The 22264-nt window shown below is 36.9% G+C and overlaps 2 protein-coding genes across 2 annotated transcripts; one reads left to right on the top strand and one right to left on the bottom strand.

The window, feature by feature from the left end:
- The first annotated feature begins 9961 nt into the window (after positions 1–9961).
- Positions 9962–17008, top strand: LOC113296458 (WEB family protein At1g12150-like). The gene is made up of 3 exons (XM_026544767.1): positions 9962–10063; positions 10217–10356; positions 15604–17008. Exons 1-3 carry the CDS (start codon positions 9962–9964, stop codon positions 17006–17008), a joined length of 1647 nt encoding a protein of 548 aa, XP_026400552.1.
- Positions 17009–20609: 3601 nt separating this feature from the next.
- On the bottom strand, positions 20610–21446 carry LOC113296459. Its single transcript, XM_026544768.1, has one exon. The coding sequence runs from the start codon at positions 21444–21446 to the stop codon at positions 20610–20612; it is 837 nt and encodes a 278-aa protein (XP_026400553.1).
- Between the last annotated feature and the right edge of the window lie 818 nt (positions 21447–22264).

Raw genomic sequence — 22264 nt, forward strand, 5'->3', positions numbered from 1 at the left:
ATCCCAGCAGAAATTCTCGGTCGAGAACTTCCTACAGTTCGCGGACTTGGCAAGCCAATTCCACAATCCTCCCGATTTCTCTTGATCATCAAATTTCGAAAACTTTGGTTCAATGAATACATGGTTATGTAATCTAAAGTCTCATTTCAATCATTGAGACATTCTCAGAGGATGCTATGTAGCCGTTATTCACAGACCGATTCACGTCAGAGCAATTCTCAAAGTGATTGAAACTTTTCATGACTTTCGTCACTAGGTGAAGATAAACTTGATCAAAGAGAAACGCTTTACCAACACACGATTTCGAGATAAAAGATAATAAATGAATGCTCAGCTCGAAACATAAAATGTGTATGATCTAGACTATATAGCATAAGACTTTTGTCTCATAAGAAGTAGGAGATAGAAGAGATAGACTTTTGAGTGATAAATAAGTTCAAGTCTCCACATACCTTTTTGTTGATGAAGTTTCACGGTTCCTTGGATAGATCTTCGTCGTTGTATGATGAATCTCCATGAAGTCCTTGAGCTTAACTACACTTTTCTATCCTAGTCCGAGACTTAGCGATGTAGGCTAGAAATCAAGACTTATAGTTTTGATCACTAACATTGACAAACATGCTTGAGATAGCAATGCATGCGAGGTTGACCGAGCTATGCTCTAACAATCTCCCCATTTGTTAATTTTAATGACAAAACTATTAATACATATGTAATACAAAAAAGATAAACTTTAGTGGCTCCTATTCCATAGTCTAATCTTCAACGTTACTTGAAATCTTCGTCCTTCCAAGTACTCAAATGATCCCAAAGGTTGTAAGCTTAGCACCATCGTTGTTGAAGATCCGTAGCTATAACAATGAGAGAAATTGAGATTCTCGATCATTATTATACAATGTCATAGTATTATTACATAACATCAAAGTCCAATTGTATCACGACTTTAACAATAATACTACGGTGATATGTATAACTCCCCCTTAGTCAATATTCCATCTCGATCATGGAAACCACTCCCCCTTACACAATGATCCGAAAACCATATGTATTTGTAGTGTGAACTACAATATTTCTCCCCGTTTTTCTCAATAAAATTGGCAAAGGTACAAGAATGAGACCTTACTGAAATTTCCATAAGAGACATTTGATGACCAAAAGAAAAATACATACCAACTTAATTTAGATGCAATCTAATAGCCGAAGCTAACAACATTCATCAAGGAGTTTTAAGATACAAGATAACCCCTATAAAATTCCACAGCTGCACTTCCCGCAAGATATTACCATTAAGCACAAGTTCAAAAGAACTCTCCCCCATTTGATGTCATTCCCGAGAGAACAACAAGAGCGACCTTAATTTCGAAAGAAAAGAAGGATTTTTTATTGGACACCAAAAACCATAGAAATGATTTTCTATATTCAAAGGTCAGCCAAATTAACCACAAGTAAACCCATGATTAATTCAATTGGAATACGCAACTAAATCAAACCACAAAAGTGATCAATTTAATTGAAAGTGCTCAACATAAGTAAACTCACGGAGCTACGACTAAGTCAATCACATGGAGATGACTAACTTAACCGTTCAAATACTCAACATAAGGAAAACCTTACGGAATATATGACTACATTAACCAAAGAACATGATAGTGTATCCTTTCATATACTCAACAAAAGAACTTGTGGAATATATGAAAACTCAACTAGATTAATTACAAGAGAACCTATAATTAATCTAATTGGAATACAAACAACCAAACTAATTACCGAAGTAATTAATTTAATTATTTTGGGCTCAACATAAGAAAACTTGTGGAACCCAGTTCATCATAGAATATGACAACCTTTAACCGTACATGTACTCAACATAAGAAAGTAGACTTATGGAGTACTAACTAAACAACCAAACTAGTTGATTAATTTAGTTCCTAATTCTCGACATATAGCATCTTATGGAACAACCAACAAAGCCAAGGTAAATCGACTTAGTCGTAAGGTGCTCAACATAAGACACACAATGGAGCCTTCACGGTAAAACATAATAAAATGGATCAATGAAGATCAATATCGTGGATAACATACAAGGATCTATTCTATTTTCCATCATAATGACATAATAGACTTTATCCTTGTTGAACAAAAATTTTTATCCTATTTTCCATCAAATACATGATTGCATAGGCATAACTTTTGTATATGTCAAAAGTACATTCGTCTTTTCATCAATACGAATACCGATTCATGAACGACTTTACTTTTGACAGCAATACGGTGCCTTCATGTTCACGGACGTAAAAAATACATATCCCATAAAAATATTGCAATATCACAAACCATTAAAATACTTCAATAAACATCATCCTCCAAATATTTTTAGAATTTAATAACCAATAAACCTAAAAAATAACATAAGAAGATGAAAACAAAAATAGGTATGTGTAGTCACAATCATCGCTATTTAAAGCACTAGCTATTCTTCCAACTAATCCAAAAAGAAGACTTACTATGCATATAAGACTCAGTTTTCCTTGATGATTTCATGCCTCTGAAATGGTCCATCAAAGTAAGAGTCACTGATATCCTTGACCATGTTGACCGTAGAGACACCATGTTCAAAAGTTAGAACGTTGACTTTTCATAGTGTGAGCATAATGACGAGCCTTTGCATAGTCAAGGATAACTTTCTTCTGATTTCTGATCAAGATAATCTGAATACCAAGGATTTTCGCATGTCCATCAATCAGCTGGATTGTCTGCAATTGGAGGTTATCCAGTTCGTTCTTAACTTCATTCTGAACACTAATCAAATCCTTGACAGATTCACCAATCCAAGTGTTATACTCTTTTCTTTCAAGCATCTTCTTCCGTATAAACTCTTGACCATAATCACATCCTTTGAGATCATCCTCAACCAAGGGGTTAACTTCTTCTTTGGGAACAGATTTCATAGTCCTCCTTTCTGAAGAAAAATGAAAAACATATAAGATTTATATATGTTCGTGAACGCCCTGGATAGAAACCCTAGAGTTCTTTGAGGAGATACGGGCTTTCGTGGGCCGACCAAAAACCATTTGCCCTAAAATTGATATTGCACACTATGTATCTTTCAAAAAAAAAAACTTCCATCCCAAAATTATAGAGACAAGAAGACAAAGCGAAAAGGGTAAAACAGCAAAGACAAGAAAAATATATCACAATACTTGAGCATCTCTCAAATCCTCATCCTTGTATCTCTCAAGTTAAACACAAGAATGGACCATTCTGCTGCTAAGTAGCAGAGGGAGACATAGTCTCACCATAGGTTCTGAGAGAGTAACTGTAATTTCTTTCAGGATGTGTTATTACAGCATTTCTAGTTCTTTCACTGCAGCTTCCAGGAAAAAGAGTGCGTCTAGAAGTTCTTATGGGAATCACAGGAGAGAAACCCTTCTGATGACAAAGTCTAGGACCTCTAGAAATAGGTTTTAGGGGATTTTCTGAAATTCGTCTCCACACACTAGACTTAGATTTATCATATGTGTTCTTATAAGTACATGACATACTTTCATTGGTAACACGTGGATTTACAAATGTCCTGTAATGATTTAAAGGAGAGATATCATTTTTATAAGATGTTTGGTTTCCTGTGAACGAGACCTTCACTGTAGTAGTCGTCCGACTATTGACTCCATTGACAGTAGAAAGAAGCAACTTGTGAAGTTCAGAAACACGTTTCTTTCTAGCAAAACAATGGATAGCATAGTGATTTCCTTTTCCACAGAAGGTACAAATTCTTGGAGGAGAAGCAACAACTGGTACTTGTTTAAACTTCATATCCACCGGAGAAGATTGTAAGTTATGAAAACTTTTCTTGACACAATCTTCTTCTGGAGAAAATTTCATTCTGTACAGTAACTCATGAGAATTAGTTTGTGCAGAAGAATTTTTCTTTAAGACAGAGTTTTCCTTTTCCAAGGATTCGTACTGTCCATGGGGTAAGACAAAAGATGCTTCAAGTTTCTCCTTCTCAACACGAAGTCTGTCTAGATCAGATGAATGCGTCTTGATCAAACAATCTCTCTAATTGAACCTTCTTTGACCAGCTTTTCAAGATCACAAATCTTTTCACGCTGTATGTTGTTTTCATGAAGAAGTTTCTCAATTTCCTTAGAGAATGACCCTATAATGTTGTAGAGTACTTGCTCACTATCAATAGACTTTTCGAATTCATCCATGAGCTGTCTACTGATCCTTGAGGTCAACAAGCTCTGTAGAATTTTTTGAAATTCTGGTGAGCTCCATTTCAGCTATTGTCATTTTATCTAAAGTCTCATTGGAGAAAGAATGACCAACACATTATGGAACAGTCTTCCTACCTCGGGATTACGAAGAATCATCTAAGGAGTGACCCTTTGAGGTATTTCCGAGACGCTTGACAAAGTTGACAACTTTAGGAGGTATTTTGGTATGCGTATGAGATCCTGTCCACAGACTCAGATTGCTACAAACACGGACTGATGAGGTCTTAAACGTGTTTGCCTGCTCTGATACCAATTGAAAAAGCGGGGGTCTAACAACACCACCCAATATTTCGATTAGCAATCTGTATGGACTAACTCCAAAATACTTTGCTAGAGAATCAACTAGACAGTCAAACTCAATCTAGATAAAAAAAAATATCTCAAGGAGTAATTATCTCAATCTCTCGATTTGATCTTTACTCAAGCAAACAGAAATCTGCGAGTCTTTATCAAAGAGAGATAACTTGGATGGTACCAAAGACCGATGTCCAAGGATCAATCAACTACAATCAACAACCAAAGGTTGGATTAGAGAGGTTGATGATCTTAACGCAAAACCTGTATTATTTCAATTATATAAAATATAATGTGAAAAAGAAATAACACAGACACCAGAAATTTTGTTAACGAGGAAACCGCAAATGCAGAAATCCCCGGGACCTAGTCCAGATTGAATACATACTGTATTAAGCCGCTACAGATACTAGCCTACTGCAAACTAACTTCGGACTGGTCTATCGTTGAACCGCAATCAGTCTTCCACCGATCCAAGGTACAGTTGTAATCCTACGCCGCTGATCCCAGCAGGATACTGCGCACTTGATACCCTTAGATCATCTAACCCACAACCAAGAGTTGTTGTAACCCAAAACCACAGACTTGATAATAAACAGATCTGTCTCACACGGAAAACTCTATAAAAGGATAAATTTGTCTCCTAAAGATAAACCCTAGGTTTTGTTCCGTCTTAAGATATAAAATCAAGGTGAACAGGAACCAATTGATAATCCGGTCTTATATTCCCGAAGAATGGCCTAGATTAATCAATCACCTCTCTACAATCCTTCCTGACTGCACAAGCGGATTGTCGAGGAATCACAAACAGTGAGACGAAGATGTTTGTGACTTCTTTATCTTGCCTATCGGAGAACTCTCACGATCTCAAGTCAATCAATCGATTGTACTCGTACGATAGAAGATGCAAGATCAGATCACACAACTACGATAAAGTAGTATCGGTTTGGCTTCACAATCCCAATGAAGTCTTTAAGTCGTTAACCTGATTTTAGAGAAGAAAATCAAAGGTTAATGGAGATCGACTCTAGCGGGCGCACTAGTAGCACACAGACGTGTGGGGATTAGTTTTTCACAAAATGCTAGATGTCTCCTTTACATAGCCTTCAAATCAGGGTTTTGCCTTAGGTATAAAGCAATCCTTATTCACCGTTAGATGAAAACCTGATTTAGATTCAAGCTAATATTTCTCAACCGTTAGATCGAAAACTTATCTTGTCTCACACACTTGGGTAGACGTATACTTGGTTCGTGAAAATCATGCCCAAACATGTACGTGTATGTTGGTTCAACATAGTAACCCAAAAGGTTAACCATATGAGCATTTCATATTAACCTTGTTCTTATTCACCATAACTAGTTCAATTGACTCAAATGAACTAGTTAAAGAGTTGTTCAATTGCTATGAGATCTTATGTAACTACACAAAACACAATTGAAACAAAGATGATTCGATTCGATTGAATTGGCTCATGAACATTATAGCCACGGTTTGCATAAAGCATTCTTTAGTAATTTAATGTTTTATGTTCAGAGCACATCTTTAGATCATAACCTCTTAAGTTCACAAACAAGTTCGCGGACAGTTAATCGGTTGAGTTTTCCAAACTCAGCAGAAATTCTGGGAAAGAGAACTTCTTCCAGTTCGCGGACTAAGCACACAAACGAGTTTCGGAAAATCCCAGCAGAAATTCTCGGTCGAGAACTTTCGACAGTTCGCGGACTTGGCAAGCCAATTCCACAATCCTCCCGATTTTTCTTGATCAACAAAGTTCGAAAATTTCGGTTCAAGGAATACATGGTTATGTAATCTAAATTCTCATTTTAATCATTGAGACATTCTCAGAGGACGTTATGAAGCCGTTATTCACAAACTGATTCATGCAGAGAAATTCTCAAAGTGATTGTAACTTTTCATGACTTTCGTCATTAGGTGAAGATAAACTTGATCAAAGCGAAACGCTTTACCAACACACGATTTCGAGATAAAAGATAAGCAATGAAGCTCGAAATATCAAATGTGTATGATGTAGTCTACATAGCATACGACTTTTGTCTCATAAGAAGTAGGAGATAGAAGAGATAGACTTTTGAGTGATAGATAAGTTCAAGTCTCCACATACCTTTTTGTTGATGAAGTTCCACGGTTCCTTGTATAGATATTCGTCGTTGTATGATGAATCACCATGAAGTCCTTGAGCTCAACTACACTTTTCTATCCTAGTCCGAGACTTAGCTATGTAGGCTAGAAATCAAGACTTATAGTTTTGATCACTAACATTGACAAACATGCTTGAGATAAAAACGCATGCGAGGTTGACCGAGCTATGCTCTAACAATGTCTATTTTAAGACCCATAGATCCTTTCTTACTTTTGTTGTTTCTCATTTTATGAATTAATTCATGGGCTAAAGTGATATTTTCAGATAATTGCCTTCCAGGAATGAAGGCAGACTAAAATGAGGGTATAATTTTGCTAAGCAGACCTTTCATTCTATTTGCCATTAGTTTAGAAATAATTTTGTAAGTTGTGTTAGCTAAAGTTATTGGTCTAAATTCAGCTGGAGTGATTGGGTTTAAAGTTTTAAGGATAAGAGAAATGAATGAGACATTCATCTTCTTAGATATAAAACTTGTTTCAAAAAAACTTGGATTATTTTTGTTAAATCAGAACTTATAATTTCCCAATTCTGTTGAAATAACATTGGTGGAAATCCATCAGGCCCCGGACTTTTGTCAGGCTCCATGGAGAAAAGAGTTTGTTTTATTTCACCCAAAAAAAGGATAGCACAAAGCATATCATTATCAACAGAAGTAATGGTAACAGGGATCATATCAATCATATTTTGGTCCAAACAAGGGTTTACAGTAGTTGCTATTTCATGAAAATGGTTAGTAATACAAGAGACAATTTCAGGTCTACTGTTAATCCATACATCATTTTTGTCTTTTAAAGTTTCTATCATGTTTCTTCTAAACCTTTGTTTAGCTCTAATATAGAAATATTTAGTGTTTCTATCTCCTAATAGAATATTTTGATCCCTACTTTTATCCTTCTAGAATTTTTCTTGTATATCGTACCATTCAGAAAGATTTCTTCTAAGTATTGCAATGTCCCTGTTTTTATTAGGATAACTGTTTCTACTATTGATTTTCTTAAGGTCAGCCTTAGTTTTTTCTATGTTTGTTCTTATGTTGCCAAAATAGTATTTGTTCCAATCCCTAAGGATATGTTTAACTGAAGTAAGTTTCTTATTCATCGTATGAGCATGCGAACCTCTAATTTCATTTTCCAAACAAGCCTGTATTAAAGGCTTACATTCATCACGTCTCATCCAGTCTCCAAAATACTTAAATGGGGAAGCCCCATCATTCCACGTATTATGAGTATTAAGAATTATAGGGACATGGTCCACAGAGCGTTTAATCCACTGTGTTTGATCTTGTGGAGGACACTCAGATTATATGATGTTTTTCATTTTTTTTCTATCTGACTCATTTGAATCTGATTCGTGTGGATTTGATTGAAGTCATCTCAATTATCTGGATCTGACTCAATGCATTTGTTTTTTTGAGTCAAATCTAACTCAACCGACTCATAAATATGTGAGTCAGTGGCTTAGTTACATGTGTCATGCGCATTTTGTTCCCACCGACTCAAACGAATCAGAGTCAAAGATTAAGTATGATTATATGAGTCAGGTCGGGAGTCAGAGCTGACTCAATTATTAAAAAATAAACGATCTGACATTCGATTCGTGTGAGTTAGGGGCTAAGTCTGATCCAGACGCCGAGTCTGTAAAATACAAATCACATGTTATTATCCCAGGTAGCTTGATTATTCTGTTTCGGAATCTAAAAATCAAGATGTTTTTTTTCTTTTTCAACTCAACTGACTAATTTGAATATGTCTAATTATACACTTACTGCATCTGACTCGAAGTTATTATTCCAACAAGTCGACTACATGGCCAACGAGTAAATGATATGGTTATACAAGACTTTTGAATCCAGTTGAATATGTACTCAACGAGACATGTAAAAATTAATGTGCCTCAAATACCCACAAGTATAAAACGAGTCATTTATTGAAAAATGGAAAGCAAATAATCTGACTCGGGTCAAGTCAGAAACTGAGTCAGATCCAAATAGACATGGAGACCTGTCTTGTTTCAAATTCAGCAGTTTGGGCCAGTTGCTAGATAAGCCCACATTGACATTTTATCATGCAGCCAAATGGACACTTGATAATCGCAACAAAAAAGAAAAATCAAACCACTTCGACAAAAACAAAGGAGGACAGCAGTACTATCCGTGAATTCAAAGCTCTGCCTGCCATCGATGATTCTATTGCGTTAACGTCTTCAATTGCGACGAAATTCTTGCAAAACATTTCTTAACCGTGATGATTACTTCTATGAACCTCGTTCCATCTAAGTCACTCAACAAGAAGAAGAGAAGGAAAATAAGCAAGTTACATTTCTCTATGGGTGTAAATAATACCCGAAAATACTCGGTCTGCCTGTATCCGTCCGAGCCCGCCTGTACCCGAAGTAGCCCAAAGCCTGTTATGGCCCGTCATGGACCATCCGGCCTGGCCTGGATTAATTTATTGGGCGATCTCGGGCTTTGCGATTAATTATGATGCCCGACCTGATACCCGGCCTGGTGTCCGGCCTGAAAGCCTTCTATGTGCCATTAATCATTTAATATCCTCTTAAAAAGACTTAAAAGTTACAATTTTATAATTGTCAATTTTGTGTCAAGAAAAATAAAATATATAATTGTTTTTTTACTTATAATTAACCTTTTCAAAACATTAATGGTAATGTATTTTCTTATTAGAAAGTTTATTGTACTCTAATTAATTATTTATTATAGGCTAAAATTTAAAATTTGTCAGTGTAAGTTAAATATAAAATAATACTATCACTTACGATATGCGATGTTGGAAAGGAAAGGATATTGTATTTAATACCGTTCATTTGAAAATTTAAACTTAAAAAAAAAAAATCAAAATAGTGGCCTGTCCGGCCCGATCTGGCCTGCCCGTATAAAAAGCGGGCTTTGGGCGGTCTTTGGGTAGCAAATTATCTACTTGTGCCCGGCCTGTCCGGCCTGAATTTGTTTACGGGCTCACAAATATTAAGCCTGGCCTGCCCGGCCTGTCTTAGTTTTTGGGTCGGGCGGCCCGGCCTGCCCGAATTTACACCCCTACATTTCTCAACATTGCTCGTTTTTCGTGTACTAAGGTTTGCAAAATTTTCTATCTGTGATTTTCATTTCATTTTTGCGATTAATGATTCTGTGTGTTCGTATGGTAAAGTGCTTTAATTTGTAGGGTGCAGTGAGGAACATCACCAGTGCCGGCCTCGTGAGAGCAAGGTATGGGCGAAGTTGATACAAAACCATTCGAATCAGTCCAGGCTGCTCTTTCCTTGTTTGAGGAGAAATCCGATCAAAGAAAACATCGATCGACCAGCACCGAGGTACGTAGGATCTGCAACGACTATTGAGTTTAAGGATGCTGAAATATGTATTTTGAGTTTGTCTTCTGCTATTTCAGGGAAAAATGGATTCAGAGGAGAAAGATCTTGACCTCTTGCTCAAGGATTTGGCCAACTACAAACTTCTAAGTACAGGTGAAAGACTCAGCTTACAAGCAAGCTCTTCTCAAGCTAGATATATACCAACAAGTCGTCGACGAAATCTCTACCAAGCTCAAGAATTCCGAGGCTACAAGAGAGAAATCCTATGAAGAATGTGCAGAAACTAGTGTTGGGTGCAATAATTAAAATAAAAAAAAATCAAATAAGCAAAAGTTGTTGATACTTATCTCCTTTATAATGGAATTGATCGATTGACGAAACGAACGAGCTTCTCATATCTCCACAACAGCACCAAGGCAAAACTTTGGAAAAACAGAGTGAGTCACGTGTTCAATACGTTGCCCTTAAGACATTAGCGCCCGGCTACACTCAAAAATGATGCTATAACCCTCACAGGACGGATATCTCCAGGATAAAACACCCTACTACACCTACTACTAGCATATGTAGTAGATGCTCAACTTGAACTTGGCAACTCCAAAAAAACCGTTAAGGAAAATCGCGAACTCTTAAGAAACGAAAATATTTTCCCTTAGGGGTCCCTCTAAAATATAGAACAACCCCTTTCCCAATAGATTTTACAAAAGTAGTGAATTTCTTTATATAATTGACAAATACAACTTAAGAAGAAAAACTCCCCGATGTGGGACTAAAAGGTTTATATAGTTTCTTAAAACTACTAAAAATTGGAAACTCCACGATATGGGACTAAAAAGTTTCATTCACAAAATAAAACAATAAATTATAATTTTTTATTAAAACTTTAAAAAATTATTTTTTATTAATCGTTTTCCAACAATCCCCCACATGAATGAAAACTCAATAAAACATGAAAACACAGATAGATCTTGGTAAATCAACATCCCAACCTCACGATCCAAACAGACTGATCGTGCAAGTGTTGAAATCATACTAGTCATTTCTACGTCCTCTCCCTCACACAAAAGTGTGTTGACCCCAGGGTCATACTATGGATTGCATAAATCATAATAGTATTAAGAGCTTTCATCTTTAATTCTCACATGGTGAGACTATAGGTATCTTTCACTAAAGTGAAAAAGCATGAACTAGTGAACCCTTAGTGACCTTTAGGTCCTAAGTTCCAGTAATACCAAAACCATCAAAACGAAAATCACATAAAAAACGCAGGAAATATCATTTTAGGCAGAGGTGTCCATGAGGTCTTGAACCTTTGCTTAGTGAGATATTACCGGAATTACTTTCTAGAGACAGTGAACTATGTCTTGAACTGCTAGCATTTGATGTAATTCGTGATAACAACCACGGGTGATATCTCCAAGATTGCTGCCAAGCTCGTGTCGTTTTGTCCAATTTGGCCCTGGACATATCCTGTTTCTCAGAATGCTCTAGAGAATCAAAGATCATATTCTCATAGGAAGCGTCCCACTTCCTCATTCAGATAGGTAAGTCTCCATAAAGAGTGTTACTGTTACACACCACTTCAATCTTAAATTGAAACTATAGAACTCATTAAGACTTCTTAAAAGTCATCCTTCACATGCAGTCACACTATCACGTCTACACCATAGGGAAGGGACAGAGAATAAAATTCTCTGATAGTATATACCTTTACCCACCACAAATTAGTTTTCTCATTCGAAACCTTGATCTTGGGATCTCCAGTCAGCAAGGTTGAGTATCCTTCATGGCAAGTTTAATTTATGAGCTTAAGCCCCATCCCCTTCGATGTGTTTCTAACAATCTCTTTGGATGAACCTTTCGTCAAAGGTTGTGTGATATTCTCCTTGGACTTTATCCAATCAATGGAAATAACGCCAATTGAGATTAGTTATTTTTAGTTTTAGCTATCATAGCTTGGCTAACACAGTATATAGATATAGCTGGCACAGGCCTATGCCAGAGAGGAATGTCTTCTAAAAACATCTTAGGCACTCGGCCCCCTCTCGTGCTTTATCTAACTCAATACTCTCAGATTCCATAATGAATTGAGCAATATATGTTTGTTTGTAAATCTTCCAAAAACAAACCCTGATGCTAGAGTGAAACATATCCACTCGTAGACTTAGACTCCTCTGAGTCAACTATCCAGTTTACATCACAAAGTCCCACAAGGACAGCAAGATACCTTTGATAAATCAAATAAAAGGTAATAGAGTATTTTAGGTACCATAAAACTCTACTCAGTGCATCTGAATGCTATTGCTCTGGACTATAATTATATCTACTTAACTTACTCACAATATAGGCAATGTCTGGACTCTTACAGTTCATTAAATTCATCAGACATCCTATAACTCTTGAGTATTCAAGTTAAGATACTCCATTATCCTTTTTTCTTGAGTCTACAAGAATAATCGTACGGAGTACAAGAAGGCTTACAATCACACTGATTGTATCTCTTAAGCACAAATTCAAAATAATGAGAATGACTAAAACTACATATGTTAGATTATTTTCTAATCCGCATCCCTAAGATTACATCAACAGGGTCTAAGTCTTTCAAGTCAACGTTCTCATTTAGCGCATGTTTTTAGTGGAATTAATCACATCTATGTTTGTATCAAGTATAAGCATATCATCAACATACAAGCATACAATCACACAGGCATCCTTAACAAGTTACTTGTAAATATACTTGTCAGATTCATTAACTTAAATCCACTACACATTATCACATGATAAAATTTTTCATGTCACTGTTTACGTGCTTATTTTATAAACCATACAAAATTTTGTTCAACTTACAAACTTTGTAATCATAACCTTTCACTACAAAGTCCTCAGGTTGGTCTATGTAAATTTCTTTATCTAATTCACGATTTTAGAAAAGTTGTCTTAACATCCATCTGATGTATCTCTAATTTGTTTATGACAGCAATAACAATTAGCATCTCAACGTAAGTAAATCTCGTCACATGTGAATAAGAATCAAGTAAATATACACCCTCTTTTAGTTTATAGCCTTTAGCTACCAACTTAGCCTAATATTTTTCTACATTTCCATATACCTAATGTTTCCTCTTAAAGACTCATTTACATCTCATGGTCTTACTCTCTGGAGGTAAACTATAAACCTCCCAAGTCAGGTTCCGACGGACTGAGTCCATTTCACTAAATGAATCTTCTTACCAGAATGGGGTTTCAGTAGATATCAAGGATTCTTTACAAGTACGGGGCTTAGACTAAGCTAGGCATGTTATGAAGTCGGCTTCATAAGAAGTCTCAAGTCTAATTTTTTTTTTTTTTACTTCTGTTAGGCTCAACCGTAACTTCATCTTCCTTTAAGATAAGTTCTGACTATTTGAAAATAAATCTAGGAGATCAACAACACATCTCTAATGAGGTACAGGTTTAAGAATAAACATGTTCAAAGAACTCAGCATCCCTAGATTATGTAATAGTATTCACAACAAAGTCAGAAAAATCACACCAAAAGTATGAAAAATCAGATCACATAACCAAAAATCTATATGTAGAAGTATACTCAGCATACCTTATATGAGGACACAATCACCATTTTTGTGTTCAAAGTCCAAACTAAATTTGGGTACGCAGCCTATGCTATCCAGTTAAGCATTGACTTATAAGTTTACGGTTACAAGCTTACCACATAAAACAATCAATCACATAAAGAAAGCACAAGAATCAACTATGTTCACATCATCAGTTTTTTCCGTTAAGCTTATATAGACCCAAAGTTCTATAACTCTTGCTTAAAAAATAACTGCCTTGTTACAACAAGTTTTCCAGAAAAAATTAAGATCTTAAATCTTTTTCCATCTACAATAGAACAAGATACAAGATTCTTGCATATGCTTGGAACATGAAAACTTCATTCAATGTGAGAGTATTACAGATATGAGCTTCTGCTCGACCTTTTCCTTTTATGCAACCTCTATTGCAGATGAGTTACTCAAAAAGAGTTTCTCGACATCCCCTATCCTCTGATAGGAGGTGAACAGGTCTCTGTTTCAACAAACATTCTTGGTGGCTCCAGAGTCCACCTTCTGGTCTCTCACATTGGTTGTTAAAATAACTTCTGACATCATGTCAATAAACTCCTTCTAATTTGTTTCAACTAAATTAGCATTAAATTTCTACTTATTAAGGTTTTATGTTGTCTACACTTTACTACCGTATGGCCCGGAATTTTACAAACAGAACAATCACCCTTAATTAAAGTAACGTCGGATTCAGTTTTACGAAACATACCTTTCTTATGAAGACTACGGTTAGAGTTGTGTTTGATATTCCCACCTTTGTCAACTTTGGAAGACTTATGTTCATCCGCATGCGCCTGGTAGCCATGTTCCTTTTCAATTTCATGTCACAATCTTTGTTTATACTCTGACCACGGACACGGTAATTTCCCAATCACCTAATACACCACATCTCACAAATCTTAGTTCCGAAACGGAAGATAAAATATGAGTTTTGAAGATAATATCTGGATTTACAAACTTCGTTTGAACCACCATATCAAAAAACTCATGATTACCCCATAAAAAATACTTTAGTTAACAACAAAAGTTTGCCCGTCAGAATTTTTCAGGAACATTTGTATGTTTTGTAAAATATCAAAAAAATACTTTTACAACTCCAAAAATTCTGAAATTTTACGTGGGTAATTAGCAGGATGTCTACTACGTTGTGTAGAAAGGGTTCATCGAAATTCCTTCTAGGTTAAGATATAATCTCGAAACTCTACAGCTGACCAAAAAATTTGTTTTTGTTTTTCACTCCACAACTAACATCCATGATTCACAAACCAACCAACCATTTTTTTATTATTACACATATTAATGTCTTAAGATTGTTGGGTGCAATAATTAAAATAAAAAAAAAATCAAATAAGCAAAAGTTATTGATACTTATCTCCTTTATAATGGAATTGATCGATTGACGAAACGAACGAACTTCTCATATCTCCACAACAGCACCAAGGCAAAACTTTGAAAAAACAGAGTGAGTCACGTGTTCAACACGTTGCCCGGCTATACTCAAGAGTGATGCGATAGCCCTCACAGGACGGATATCTCCAGGATAAAACACCCTACTACACCTACTACTAGCATATGTAGTAGATGCTCAACTTGAGCTTGGCAACTCCGAAAAAACCGTTAAGGAAAATCGCGAACTCTTAAGAAACGCAATAAAATATATTCCCTTAAAGGTCCCTCTAAAATATAGAACAACCCTTTCCCCATAGATTTTACAAAAGTAGTGAATTTCTTTATATAATTGACAAATACAACTTAAGAAGAAAAACTCCCGGATGTGGGACTAAAAGGTTTATATAGTTTCTTAAAACTACTAAAAATTGGAAACTCCACGATGTGGGACTAAAAAGTTTCATTCACAAAATAAAACAATAAATTATAATTTTTTATTAAAACTTTAAAAAAATATTTTTTTATTAATAATTTTCCAACAACTAGAAGCTATGCTAATAACCTCGAGTCCAAGATCAAGGATCTAACCGAGCAGTTGGAGGAATCCGAAAAGGCCAAAGAACAACTTCTATATGCACTTGAAAAATCGAAAGCCACTGAAGAGGAGCTTGCAGCTGCACAACAAGAACTTAAGGCCATTAAAGAATTGAAACTAGCTGTGACAATACATGCTGAACAAATGGAATTTGCAGCTAGCGCGGAGAAAGAAAAGAACAAGGAGCTTGCAGAACGTATCAAGGAACTCAATGAAGCTGTTGTTCTTCTGAATGAGGCTGCAGGGGAAGCAGAAAGAGAGAAATTTATGATGTTGACAGATTTGGATGATCTGGAAGACATGAGAAAACAAGTGGGAATTATATATGAATTGGAGAATCAGATTGCGGCCAAGGCCTTGTTGATTGCTTCATTAAATTCGGAACTTGACGAAGTGAAAGAGTCTCACAGTGCATCTTTGCAAGCTGCATCTGATGCTGTTAATGAAATACACAAACTGAGATTGGAAATGGAACTCTCAAAGGGAGTCAACATTGACAAAGAAATGGAAACAGAACTGAACCAGTTCAAGTCAGAACTAGAAAATGCAAATGAAGAGGTTATCCGTTTGAGCGGTGTAGTTGAAATGCTTACAGATGAGATGAATCATCTAAAAAGAGAAATGCATGACATTCGAGAAAAAGAATCAGCAACACAGGTTGAAATTGCAATGCTGAAATCAGAGACTCATAGTGGGAGATCAAAAATTTTAGAGGCTGTAGCAGGTGAAGCAAAAGCAAACAGCGTTCAAGCAGGGATATATCGTGCTGCCCTACAACTTGCAATAGAAGCTGATGCAGCCAAGAAGGAAACTCGGAGACTACAACAAGGGAACTCTTTTGCTTTCCATTCCCAGTTTGATGACTCCTCTCAAGATCTACAAGTAACAACCCCCCGACTTACGAAGTTAGTGAGTTTCACGGAAGAAGGGAGAGATGGGTTTGATCCCCAGATTATGATTTCAATGCTAGAGTACGAGTCGTTGATCCGGAAGGCTGAGAAAGCAGATCAAACTGCAATTTTCCCAACCCAAGTCGCATTGAATTTGATTGCATATGATAGCGATAGTGATTATGTCATGTTAAAGAAAGTGTTAGAAGCTTCAATGGCAGAAATAGATAAACTGAAACAGTTTTCAGAAAAAGCTGTACAGAGGGCTGAGATGGCCGAGAGAGCAAAGGAGGGGGTTGAGGACCAGCTGAGGAAATGGAGAGAGCAAAAGCAGAGAAGAAGAGTTGCATTGGCTTCATTCCGCAATGAACGGATGCAGAAAGAAAGTAATCCAGCTAGATTAGACAAGATTACATCTATGTATGAGGCAATGCCATTAGGTAAAGTTCTGAACATGAAAATCTAGCACCACCCGCTCGAGTTTCAAGTGATAAATTCTGTTGTGAAGACTTAAAAAAAGATGACAAAAAAGACTGATACATCCGGCTGTTCCTATTTTTATTTATTTTTTACTAATAAGGTTAAAACTTTATCAAAAAAGTGAAAAAAAGATGTACAAAAGGAAAGCACATATTCATTAAAATCAGGTATCGTTGACAAAAAAGATTCAAGAACCTGTAAATAGACTTGGTGTTCCACAAATGTGATCTTCCAGGTCTCGAAAAGGCATTCAAGGTATAGAAAAATGTATTTTTATGTGTGCAACTAATTGCAATTTAGTACGCTATTAACATAGCATCAATGGTAATCTCCATTATCAAATTGTCTCGTAGAAGCTTGAGCTTCATTACAAAGAGAGAGTTCATTACAGCCAATAAATAAATTTAGATTGAATTCCACAATTGACTTATTCCTAAGTTACACGTGTAGACTGAATAGAGAAAATCTCTGGTTGATCATGTGAGTAACATGTGAGAACTTTAGAGTGTTATCCTACACTGCTACAAGGCTTATCGTGCACCACTTCAGTTATATCCTGCACGATGACATTATTAGTGCTAATACCCCCCTCAAGCTCATGGGTGGAGCTATCACACTGAGCTTGTTACAGAGCATCTGAAATCTGGGTCCATGCAAAGCTTTTGTGAAGATGTCTGCTAACTGATCAAGGGTATGAACATAAAATATGTCCAACGCCTTGGACTGTACTAGCTCTCTGACAAAGTGGAAGTCTAAGTGAACATGTTTCATGCGAGAGTGCATGACAGGATTAGAGGCAATACTGAAGGAGTTGATGTTGTCACATCCTAGTTTAGGGATACCTGAAATTGGATAGTGCAAGTCTTGGAGAAGAAAACATAACCAAACCACCTCAGCAGCACTGTTGGCCAGAGTTCTGTATTCAGCTTCAGTGCTGGACCGTGCCACAGTTGCTTGCTTTTTGGAAGACCAGGAGATGATATTAGGTCCTAGAAATATACAGTACCCACCGGTTGAGCGTCTGTCATCCTTGCAGCCTGCCCAGTCTGCATCTGAGAACCCTAATAAGAAGTTTGCACCTTGAGTGAAGTGAAGACCATGACTTATGGTGCCTTTTATGTAGCGTAGAATTCTCTTTGCATCCAGTAGATGAGGTTGTCTGGGGTTTGCATGTGTTGGCATACTACATTGACTGCATACGAGATCTCAGGCCGTGTCCAAGTCAGGTAATGAAGAGCTCCCACCAAGGATCTATACTCTGTTGGATTTGAAAGTAGATCACCATCATCCTTGCTGAGTTTCTCTGAAGTTGCAAATGGAGTTTGATAGGGTTTGCAGCCTTCCATGTGATGCTTGGTTAGAAGGTCCACTGCATACTTAGTCTGAGAAAGAAATAATGAGGTGGCATTTCTCTTCACTTCAAGTCCCCTAAGTCTTTTATGGGAAATTGAAGTTGTAGTTGAGTAATCACTTTTTGTAAAAATGCAGGAGAACTTCCTGTGAGAATGATTTCGTCTACATAAACCAATGCTACTGAGATGTGAGGACCATCTTGGTGAACAAAGAGACTTGAATCAGAGACAGAATTGACAAATTAGAGAGATAGAAGTGCAGCACTCAATTTGGCATACTAGGCTCTAGGTGCCTGTTTGAGTCCATAAATAGCCTTGTGAAGGAGACGGACATGATGAGGCTTAGTTTCATCAACAAAACCTGGGGGTTGAGTCATGTACACCACTTCCTTTAGATCTCCATGTAAGAAAGCATTGCTGACATCTAGCTGGTGTATTTTCCAATTGTACTGCACTGCCATGGACAGAATAACCCTTATGGTGGTTGGTTTAGCCACTGGACTAAATGTTTCCTCAAATTCAATGCCTGGTTTCTGGTGATACCCTTTTGCAACTAGTCTAGCTGTGTGTGTGTCAATGGTGCCATCTTCCTTGTATTTGATCCTGAAAACCCACTTGCAACCCACTACATTTTCAATTCCAGTTGGATCCACCAGGGACCATGTACCAGCATCATTTAAGGCCTTGTACTCTCTTGTTGATGCTCCTCTCCAAACTTCCTCCTTGTGAGCAATGCTTATGCAAGTTGGAATAGACTGAGCCTTGCTAAGTAGAGCAACATCCATAGGATACAATGTGGCAAAATAAGATTTTCTTACTCGAATGCCATGTTTGCCTCTAGTAGTCATTGCATGATCATTGACAGTGATATGTGTGGATGAGGTTGGAGGTGCAGTAGTAGGAGATAAAGAGGGAGCATGCACATCTGTATGAATGTCAAGAGTAGGAGATGAAGAGGGAGCAGTGGTAGAGTGAAAGACCTTGTAAGGGAATGAATCCTCATTAAATGACACATGCCTAGAGACATAAACAGTTCCTGAGATAGGGTCTAGGCATCTGTAGCCTTTCTGTTGGAGACTGTAGCCCAGGAAGATGCATTCTTTGCTTCTAGGTTCCAGTTTATTTGTAGTATAGGGTTTAAGCCAAGGGTAGCAAGCACATCCAAACACTTTTAAGAAATTATAGTCTGGATTTTTGTCAAAGAGGAGTTGAAAGGGAAATGAGTATTGAATAGACCTAGTGGGAAGTCTATTGATTAAGTAGTTTGCAGTATATAATGCATCAACCCAAAACTCATGAGGAAGACCAGATTGAGACAACAAAGTCCTAGTGATACCTAGCAGATGTTTGTGTTTAATTTCTGCCACACTATTCTGCTCAGGTGTATGTGGACAAGAAAGTTCATGGGTGATACCCTTATGATCACAAAAGATAGCTAAGAACTTAATGAGGAATTCTCCTCTATTGTAAGTTATTATAGTTTTTATTGAGTGAGAAATAAGATTTTCCATTCTATGCACAAATGAAGAGAAAAGTTGTTTAAAATCAGATTTGGCATGTAAGGGAATAACCCAGCAATACTTAGTAAATTCATCAACAATATTAGCATAATATAAATTGCCAAAAGTTGAAGCTACTTGACAAGGACCCCAAAGATCCATGTGTAATAACTCAAGTGGTTTAGTTGCAGTAGTAGTTGAAATTTGAAAAGGAAGTTTTTGACTTCTGAAGAGTTTGCAATCTAAGAAAGAAAAAGACTTATTAGAAACATTTGATAAATGCAGAAAATTACAAAGTTTCTGAAGAGTTTGAAAACTGGGATGACCAAATCTTCTATGGAGGAGAACACTTTCACTGGTGGTGGAGGAGAGAGAAAAATTGGACTTGCTGAAGGATATGAGGTAGAGGCCATTTCTATGTGGTCCTTGGAAAATAGTCTTCCCAGAGCTCAGATCCTTCATAGAGAAGCCATGAGAATCAAGAGTTAGGGAGCAGTTATTGTCAGAAGTAAATTTTATGAATGAACAGTAAGTTTTGAGAGGCATTGCGGACAACAAGGACATTATGGAGATGAAATGAATGATCATGAATGTGCTTACTAGTGTGTCCCTTATGAGTTATAGGCATACCTTCACCATTAGCAATTTGAATTTTTTCACTGCCATCATAGGAAGTGGTCTCTTGCAAGTTAGAAGCATTTGAAGTAATGTGGTTGTTTGCTCCACTATCTGCAATTCATTCTTCTGTGTCAAAGATGTCAGCAGCATCTAACATTGCACTTAAGTTGGATGGGGGTGGTCTTCCCTTGCAGGAGAAATTGAGTCGTTGTGTGCAATTTGGTGCCAGATGATTTTCTCCAAGACAGAGTTGACAAGCTTGTTTTACAGGTGGAGTGTATCCTCTACCAGGATTTGGCCTGTGAAAGATTGCAGGATTTGGATAACGACCACCACTATAACCTCTGCCTCTAAAGTTACCTCTAGAGTTATTATAAGAACCTCTATATGCAGGTCTGCCACTATTTGCCATGAAAGCTTTTGTATCAGTCTCAAGTTTAAGTGTAGCTTCTCTTTCATTGACAACAGCTTCTTCACTGAGCAGATTGTTGTGCAATTCAATACTAGTAATAGGAGGATTTAGATGTCTCATAGAAGTATCAAAGGGTATGTAATCAGCATTCAAAGCTATTAGTGTAATCACTACTAATTCCTTGTCAGAAATGACCTCACCAGCAGCAGCTAATTGATCAGAGAGTGATTTGATTTCATTGATTAAGGTAGATATAGGTTTGTTACCTTGAGTGATAGAGAGCAGTTTTGTACGCAATTGAATGTTGTGAGTGGAAGAAGCTCTTGCAAATCGCTCTTCAATGCTGACCCAAAGCTCATGAGAAGTTGTTGCTCTTGAAAAGTAGGGAATGACAGAGTCCGAGATGGTGGAGTGAAGCCACATCATAATGGAAGAATCTTCATCAATCCAGTCTGTGTATAGTGAATTTTCAATCCCATTCAGCTGACTCCTTGCATTTGTGTATTTTGGAAGACAAGGGTAGGAACCATCAAGGTATTTCATAAGTTTGTATTTATGAATCACAGGGTGCATAAGATGCCTGATAGACACATTTTTGTGTCTAATTTGTCCTCAATGTCAGTATTGTTGGAACTCTATTTTTGTACTAATATTGTGTTTTTATGTATTTTTAGGAAATAAACATTTTTGGAAAATTCGGCTCGAAAAGTTGATTTTGGCACCCCCAGGTCACCCCCAAGGCATATGCTATTCGCACCCCAGTCCAGGATAAGGGGCACCTTCTTCAACAATTCAAATTCTCAAAATTGGCGGGAAAAATGTTCACACACAGGAGAATTTTCGATCGAAGAAATGAAGGTGTTGTGGTGCGATTCAATGGATCAAACTTGGTAGGAAGATGTGATATAGCTTAAGAAACACATTTTGGGCATCGAATTCGATCGGATTTGGCTGGATAATCACCAGGTGATGAAAACATCAAGAACCGTTTTGGCGGGAAAAAATTGTCTTGAACTGCCGTGACTAGGGTTGATGATTCGAAGGTGTTCCAGTGAGATTCAATGGCCCAAATTAAATGGGTTTGTTACTAGGGCCTAGACAAAGCTGGTATGGGTGTTGGATTCGGTCCAATTTGGTTAGATAATCGGTGGGAATCAAAACAGGGAAGATATTTTCAAATAGGGAAGATATCCTATTTTTGGAATTGTTGGATGGAAGAGACGTGCATGGGTTAACTCTATTGGCTGGAAACTTCTCCTAAAACTCAGAGATGATGCGTGAAAGAGATAAACCAGGAAACAATCCGTAACGAATCAGAGAAATAAAGAAAAAAAAATATCGGAAAATATTCTTTTATGGCC

This window comes from Papaver somniferum, chromosome 7 (assembly GCF_003573695.1).
Source record: "Papaver somniferum cultivar HN1 chromosome 7, ASM357369v1, whole genome shotgun sequence".
NCBI classification, from domain to species: domain Eukaryota; kingdom Viridiplantae; phylum Streptophyta; class Magnoliopsida; order Ranunculales; family Papaveraceae; genus Papaver; species Papaver somniferum.

Coding starts and splice junctions, on each gene's coding strand:
- LOC113296458 (XM_026544767.1), top strand. CDS start 9,962: ATGGGCGAAGTTGATACAAAACCATTCGAATCAGTCCAGGCTGCTCTT. Junction 10,064..10,216: donor ATCGATCGACCAGCACCGAG/GTACGTAGGATC, acceptor TTCTAAGTACAG/GTGAAAGACTCAGCTTACAA. Junction 10,357..15,603: donor TGTGCAGAAACTAGTGTTGG/GTGCAATAATTA, acceptor TCCAACAACTAG/AAGCTATGCTAATAACCTCG.
- LOC113296459 (XM_026544768.1), bottom strand. CDS start 21,446: ATGAAATACCTTGATGGTTCCTACCCTTGTCTTCCAAAATACACAAAT.